Source organism: Tamandua tetradactyla, chromosome 7 (assembly GCF_023851605.1).
Source record: "Tamandua tetradactyla isolate mTamTet1 chromosome 7, mTamTet1.pri, whole genome shotgun sequence".
NCBI classification, from domain to species: Eukaryota; Metazoa; Chordata; class Mammalia; order Pilosa; family Myrmecophagidae; genus Tamandua; species Tamandua tetradactyla.
The window spans coordinates 90,919,451-90,927,272 of NC_135333.1; the positions used below are offsets into that span (position 1 = coordinate 90,919,451).

The window sequence follows — 7,822 nt, forward strand, 5'->3', positions numbered from 1 at the left end:
GGGCCAGGATGGGGGTAGGGAATGGGGAGTTAATGCTTAAATTGTACAGAATTTATATTTGGGATGATGGAAGAATGTTGGTAATGGATGATGGTGATGGTAGCACAGCATTGTGAAAATAACTCAGTTACATATTTGAATTTGTAATGGGTAACTTTAGGTTGCATATATGTTACTAAAAACATATTAACCACTGGACTGTATAACACAAATAGTGAACCCCAATGTAAATTATGAACTGTAGTTAATAGTATAATTATAGTAATATTGTTTCATCAATTGTAAGAAAGTTACCACACTAATGCAAAGTTTTAATAATAGGGAAAACTGCGTGTAGGAGGTTATATGGGAACTCTGTTTTTGCATGATTTTTTTTAATAAACCCACAACTTCTCTGATTAATGAAATGTGGTAATAGTATAATGTTTAATAACAGTAAGCTTAAATCAGAGTTGTGAATTAATACATGTAAAGCACTTAGAACTGTATTTCTCACATGAGTTTACTGAGTGCTAAATAAACTCAAAGCGTTAGCACTTTAGAACTTTGTACTCTAAAGGTAAATAAAAATGACAGTTATCCAACATTGGCCTTTTTTAGAGATTGGTGGGAAATTGGGCATCCTGTGTAATTTTTTTTAACCCAACTGCCCTTAGATTACAAAAGCTAAAAATAGTACTTTGAAAGCTTATATATTCTCTACAATTTTTACTATTAAGAGTTTGTCTTTAGAATATTGCATTTTACAATTTGCCTGGATCCTGACTTTCTCTGTCCTGGGTTACACTGGCCCTGCTGCTTTTGACAGCATCTGGATACTAGGATGACAATACAACAGCAAAGAAAGATGGCAGAGCTGCAGAGTACCACAGGAACCAGCCATGTCTGTGAAATCACAGATGCCCCGTCAGATGTTTCATCTTCATTCTCAGATGTATGGTTTCTGCTGCTGTACCCTTTTGTTTTGTTCAGTAATTGTTTGCTACTGTTGAGTTGGGATGGAATTGGCATATGAGAAAGTTCTGTGTCTATGGGTACAAAGAAAGGAGAAATAGTCTTGTTATCTGGATTGTTGATGAAATCAGTACTTGGTAAGACCATATTTACCTTTGTGGTAATGGAGTCATTCAAAGAAGTGAATCTTGCCCAAGAATCTGTGGTTAATTCCTTAGAATAACTGGTATTATTTGTGTTTCCAACCATATCTTGATGTGTGTTTGATATTGGAGCCTCTATTGAAAGTAGCTTTTGGTTTGCCATGGCGGTTTGTTGTTTGTACAGATTCATGGACTTTAGCATTCTTAGTCTGTCCCACCTAATAGTTGAAGAACGGGCATCTGGATATTTGCGAGATGATAGTTGAAAAACTAGCAAATCCGGATCAATACCTGAAAGATAAGGCATCATTCATTTTATTTTTTAATTGCAGAGAGGGAACCTTAAAGCAGAGTTTGGAGGAGACAGGATTTTGCCTTTATAAGCTTTTTTATATTGAAATGAGTTCAAGTTCTATCACTAACTTCTAAAAGGCTTAGAATCATACTAGCTATACTTGAATGTATCTTAGTTTTCTAGAACACTTTCTATTTGAACAAATTTGGCTAAACCAAGGAGAATGCTTTTTGCCTGGTAGGGCTTTTGGGCAACAGTAGCAAATATTAGTGCAAGAGCTGCAGAAACTTTCAGTAACCATTTATTATACATCTCAAATTATAAGGCTACACAAAATGATCTGAAAAGTGAAAAAATCACGAAGTCTTAAGTCTCGTCCCTTGTCAGTTCTTGAGGACCCTGATTTCTTCAGTACTCCCTCTCTCTGCCTGTACAGTAGTAGGTCCTTCCCCTCTGACTTCAGAGGAGCACAAATACAGATTTGTCTGAAGGAGAAAAACTTAACAGATTTCCATCTGTCTCTGCTGGAGATCACATGGTTTGTCTCCCTCCCTCATATCCCTCCCTTGCAAACATACCAACCTCCATTTCCTTCCTGACTACGTTGTTTTGCCTCTGCGACCTTGTTTCCATTCTCCTTCTGAGGTACTCAGTAGTTTCCTTATTTCCTGATCACTTGTGACTCACTGCTTCCACCTTACTGTTGTCCTCCACACTGCTGGTCATCCTCTCCTGGACACCATTCCCATGACCTCCCTGAACAGACTGGCTTTGTGCTTTACCCTAGACTGCCAGCCTCTTGTCTTTTACTTTCTTTTACCGATTTTCTTCTCGTTCCTAACCCCTAATTGTGGGGTTTCTACAGTTTTCAGTCCTTGACCTGGTACAGTGTTTTCTCCTCACATCTCCCCTCCAAGAGACTCTGCTTATCAACAGCCACCACATTATTGGCACTGAAGTTGGCCTAACACCAAATTTTCCCTCTCTTGAGGTCTGATCTCATTTCTCCTATAGTCTACTAGAGTGTCCCACTGGATATCTCACTTATTTCGCACTGGATCTGCTCAAAGCCAAAATCATTTTGTCTACCTTTATTTCTCATTCAGTGAAATCACTGTTCTTCAATCAGCCATGCTAGAAACCTCAGTGATTTTTTACTCCTGCCCTTCATTTCTTTCATCCAAAAAAATGTAATTAAGTTCTATCTTCCTATCCTATGACCCTTCCCATGTGTTCTGGTAGTCTTCCCTCCTCTTCTTTGCCCAGGCCTAATGTCTGCCTGCCTAGATTTTTTTGTTGTTGTTTTACATGGGCAGGCACGGGGAATCAAACCCGGGTCTCCGGCATGGCAGGTAAGAACTCTACCACTGAGCCACCACTGCCTGACCTGCCTAGATGTTTTAACCTGTGTTCTGAACATGCATTCCTAGACTTTGGTAATCAGGTTCAAAACTTTAATTTTGGCATTTTTCTCATTAAATACCTTTGCTGGTTGCTTATTTCTGACAAAGTCAAACCAAAACTTCATTCTGCCCAAAGCCCTTTTGTTACCTGACCCCACCCTATTTTAGCTGTATTTTCATTCAATGCTAAATGTGCCCTTTTTGAAGACAGATCAGTTTCCTTACTTTCCCAGGGTTTGATATAGAACTCCTTATCTTACCTCTGCCTAGAGCCTCTTCCAGGACGCCTTCCCTGAATAATCTAGCTTATTATTAAGTCTCCCCTTTTCTTGAGCCTTCCTACTTAAGGTAGTATTACACTTTAAAAAAATTTTTATTGTGGTTACATATATATATATATATATATATACACACATAACATAAAGTTTCTCTTTTTAACCACTTTTAAGCATACAATTCAGTGACATTAATTACATTCACAGTGTTGTGCTACCCTCACTACCGTCCATGACCAAAACTTTCCCATCACCCCAAACAGAAACTGTACCCATTAAGCAAATAACTGCCCCCATAACTCATACTTTAATCTCTTGTCATATCAACCAAATTGTAAGGAACTTGAAGACAGAGACATAGCTGCAATTTTCTATAATGTTGAGCACAGCATAGAGCATTAAGTATTCAATAAGTGCAAATAGAAAAAGAAATTTGTCTCCTTTATATTTTGATAGCAAATGTCTATTTTTTTATGGTCATCAATTTACACCCTAAGATTATATACATTGACCAAGGATATTTAAATATATACTTTTCTAAAGTAAAGTATACTGGTTATCTTGAGACCAACGATACACTAATGTATGCCAGCAAGTGGTAGCAAGTTTCCCATCCCCTAACATACATCTTTGCAAAATCCTTGTATGCAATGCCCACAGCCCTCAAAACTGCCACTTAGCATCTTCATTATTTCCCAGTGGCATCTTCTACTACTACAGTAGAAATGCCTACTTCAGCTCTTGCTGAAGTCAAGTGCTGAAGTCAGTTGGAATTCACAAAATATAATCTCGAGCTTTTGTTCAACCACATATATCATTCGAAATGAACTCATTGCCGAATACGCCATATGAAAAGGAATTTCTTTTTAGTTTTCAGTCCCAGATGCTCAAATCTTTTCCAGAAAGAGTTCATTAGAAAATCATGATTTAATGACACATACATGGTTATAACCAGCCAATTTCTAGGCTATATGCCTCAACCAGCAATCCTCAAAAAGTTTTGGATTCTATAAATTATTACCTTCTGTTATGTTGTATAAAATGGCACTGGTTCCGGGCTGTAAAATGCAGCTCTCCAATGCTGGGCAGTGAATGTGGAGGCAGTTGACATTGTCATGAATGGGATCATGGTAGAAGACAGCTAAGTTACAGAAGACTGAAAGGGAAATGGGCAAAGTACATAAGCAGATTGTCTTGATTTCTACCAGCCTCATGGACTCTGAATAAGTTACATTTCTTTCAAGAACAATGGACTAACTGAGTATATTGCAGGGCTAGTCAGACATTTTAAAGAGAATTATGAACTTTTGTAACTTTCTATTAATATGAAAAATGCCTTTTTGAAGAAAATACTATATTTTCTCTAAGGAATCTTTCATATGTTCCATTCCACACAGGATTACGTGGAATCATTTCCCAATTCTAATATTGTATGTTAGTGAAAAATTCAGTTGACTACAAAAAGCTCTCTGATTTATATATCAGGTTTCTAAGTGCAGTGCACTCTCAATGCTAAAGTGCTGAGAGTCATGAGAGAAAGAAATAGGAAAATAAAGGGATAAAGTTTGCAACATCAGAAGAGGGTAGTAATGAGGAGGGCAAACACAGTAATGGCTGTATTAGTGGAGAGGCCCAGAGGGTGGAAAGGCAGCAGGCCTTGACCCTAACTGCAGGTGTGCCCTTGTCCCATGTTGCAAAACCACATCAGAAGAAAAGCCTAGTCCTTGTCATTTGAAGAGGAAGGGAGTAGGTAGACAGGATGTTAGCATTTGTAATTTTAGTGGGTCAGGGAGCACATCATTTGCTCACGCTCTCTTCCCTTTTCGAAGCAGATTTGTTCCTTAGAATACATTGCTTTATTTTTGGAAAAGCCTAAGTCAGATTTGTTGAATGCACTTCTTCAATATTTCACCCTCAAGTGCTGCATAGTCTTCTCCTCCTGCAGTGCAGTCAGAACCATGTTATGTGAAGTATCCATTGGTCAAAAGGTATCAGCTTCTCTAATAAGATTAGAGGGATAGTGTGTCATTACCAGACCTCAGAGCATGCCTTAAGCTGCTGTGGAATGGCTGTTGGCAGAGCCTGTGCTACTTCTGTGAAAGGTTAACCATGGGGAGTTTTACATCTCCACAGGTACTTCCAGGACACTCAAGTTTCTGCACTCTATATTTTGTCAGAAGGAGAAAGAATAGGACAAAATGCAATTAATAATACATTGCTAATACATTCTAGATTACCGATACATTCCATGGAGACTATTCCCTGAAGTTTAAGGGAATGGTGTAAAAATATTTAAATTTGGACATGTAAATTTCTGATAAAGTAGTTGACCCCGTAGAGAACAAATTTTAGAGATAGGTTTTATGTTCCTTATGTACATATCAGTGTTCTGGCTCTGAGCAGGGAAGCTATTGAAAGATCATAGTCTTTCAAAATTCGGGCTTCCAGATAAAAACTGGATGTGCCCTCCTGTCCTATCTTCTTTTGAAGGAAGAAATCCACACAGGCTCTAAAGCCATGGAATTGTCTTGCATGCTTACAATATCTCTGGAAGTTCAGAGACCATAGCTTTCCTGGTATGGCAAGTCAGGTAAATTCATGCCCTGGGAAAATACTAAAAAAGCATTATCCCTCTTCTGCCTCTCCTCTAACAAAGTCTTGGGGGAATTAGAAGCAGCTGGAAGGTAAAAATCTGGGCTGGCTACCTTTTTAAAAAGATGTTCCTTTATTAATGAATTGTTCTCTTCTGTTCCTGATTAGCTTTTGAGACCTTAACAGCTTCTCACATTGTGGTCTCTTGACAGTATGTCTAGACTCTTCAAATAGCTCCAATTTGCATTCCAGAAATCTTACATGCTTAATTGGCTAGGAGGCTCTGGCAATTAAGTAGGTATCAAACCATGGGAAGGAAGAGTAGAACAGCCAAAAGAATTATTTTAAAGTATTGTTTTGCTCTTTTTTGTTTGTTTGTTTTCCTTTCCGAGTAGCTTTAAAATCTTGGAAAAATTAGAAAAATAAATGAAAGATCTCTTTATACTAATGAAACTTGAAATATTGCAACAATGAAATGCTTTCCTAATTGCAGGTGTTGATCATAGTGTATGGATTATATTTGCACTCTTGATGGTAGATTTCAGACAAAAGTCTGTTGAGATATTTTGAAAATATTATTTTTTGCTCTTTGACACCTATCTTCATATTTATTTTGAAACATATGAATCATGCTCTAAATTCCCATCCAGTCAGTATATCCCACATTGGTCAACCCAGCCATTCACACTGCAAAAATTTGATATGACACCAATGGCACCCAAAGGTACTTTGAAATGGAAATTATTATTAACGTTTCTGAAATCATTTATTCTATATTTGTGGCTTTAAAAATATTGTTAGCTAACCCTGGAGGATATATTTTCATGTAGCACTTTGGTGAAGAAAAGACAATTCTGTTACTTGTAGATTCTATAGCATTTTGTCATTAATATATTTGTAAACAGAGTCTGCTCTGGTCCAAACTGCAAAATGCTCGCTCTCTCCCCCTACCCCCCACCCCCGCTTTTTCTCTCCCTCCTCATCCCACAGCATCTTCTCTAGTCCTTTTCAACTATTCACTGCCTCTCCTTACTTAAAAGTAATAGCTTCTAACTTAGATCTTCATCCTTACAAATTTCTCCTTATTTTTGCTCAGGCATTTCATTAATACTCACCATCCTTCCTAAGACAGCAGCTCCTACTGCATTTCTGGCCATTGCTTTCAGAGTAATATCTCAAAAACTGGGCTCCCAGCTTCTGAGACTCCTCCAGGTCAAGTAGAAGACCTGGGAAGCGACGAATCCAGCAGTCTCTGTAAAACACGGTGGGTGAGCAGAGAGAATCTGACGTGGGCCCCATGCTCAGAAGCAGCATCACATCTGCGGCCAGCACGGACACATGCATTTCCCAACTAGGGAGACGCGCAGATGCGTCTGATTCCCACCCAGAAGCAGAAGCTGACCGTTTGGCACGGTCTCTGGAACTTCGGGGCTGTCACTAAGAGAGAGCCTCCTTGGGACTCTTCTGAAGAGCCGCCTTCTAGAAAAATGAGGTCATGCTTGGATTGCATATTGCTTTTTCTTTCGTTTCTTCCCAGTTGAGCCTCAGGTGAACGTTTGACCTGCTGGCATCCTTTCTGAACATTTTCCAGGTTACTTCAACACACTGTTCCTTATTCTCTTGAATAAGTGGGTCCTCTCCTCTGTGTTTCTTCTTTCTCTGAAAGTGAATAGTCACAGACACCTTTTGCTAAGTAAATATAAAGACAAATGGAAATCCTGGTCTAAATTCTTTCTGAGGAAAACAATAATTTAGTCACTTTAGTGTCAGGTAAAGGAAGGATCTGTTTCACCTGGAACAAGACATTGTTTGTGAGGGAGTTCTGTATGATTTTTAAGGAACTTTTTTTTTTTTTTTTCAGTTTTTTTTTTTTTTTTTTATTAACGGAGAGAAAAAAAAGAAATTAACACAACATTTAGAAATCATACCATTCTACATATGCACTCAGTAATTCTTGACATCATCACATAGATGCATGATCATTGTTTCTTAGTACATTTGCATCGGTTTAGAGGAACTAGCAACACAACAGAAAAAGATATAAAATGTTAATATAAAGAAAAGAAATAAAAGTAGTAGTAATAGTAAAAAACAACAACAACAAACAAACCAACAAGCAAACAAAAACAAAAAAAAACCCTATAGCTCAGATGCAGCTTC

At 38.0% G+C, this 7,822-nt stretch overlaps 1 protein-coding gene across 1 annotated transcript; it reads right to left on the bottom strand.

Moving 5' to 3' along the window:
• Positions 1 to 714: 714 nt before the first annotated feature.
• Positions 715 to 7,182, bottom strand: MANSC4 (MANSC domain containing 4). Its single transcript, XM_077168224.1, has 3 exons — positions 6,778 to 7,182; positions 4,092 to 4,226; positions 715 to 1,388 (listed from the first exon to the last, which is right to left on the bottom strand). The coding sequence occupies exons 1-3, from the start codon at positions 7,004 to 7,006 to the stop codon at positions 715 to 717; spliced, it is 1,038 nt and encodes a 345-aa protein (XP_077024339.1). The 5' UTR covers positions 7,007 to 7,182.
• Positions 7,183 to 7,822: the final 640 nt, after the last annotated feature.

What these genes read in the sequence shown, in the direction of transcription:
- MANSC4 (XM_077168224.1), bottom strand. Translation starts at nt 7,006, where the DNA reads ATGCATGTGTCCGTGCTGGCCGCAGATGTGATGCTGCTTCTGAGCATG. An exon ending in CTGCTGTCTTAGGAAGGATG is followed by an intron (nt 4,227 to 6,777) that starts GTGAGTATTAAT and finishes TTTCCCTTTCAG; the next exon opens with TCTTCTGTAACTTAGCTGTC. An exon ending in TTTATACAACATAACAGAAG is followed by an intron (nt 1,389 to 4,091) that starts GTAATAATTTAT and finishes CTTATCTTTCAG; the next exon opens with GTATTGATCCGGATTTGCTA.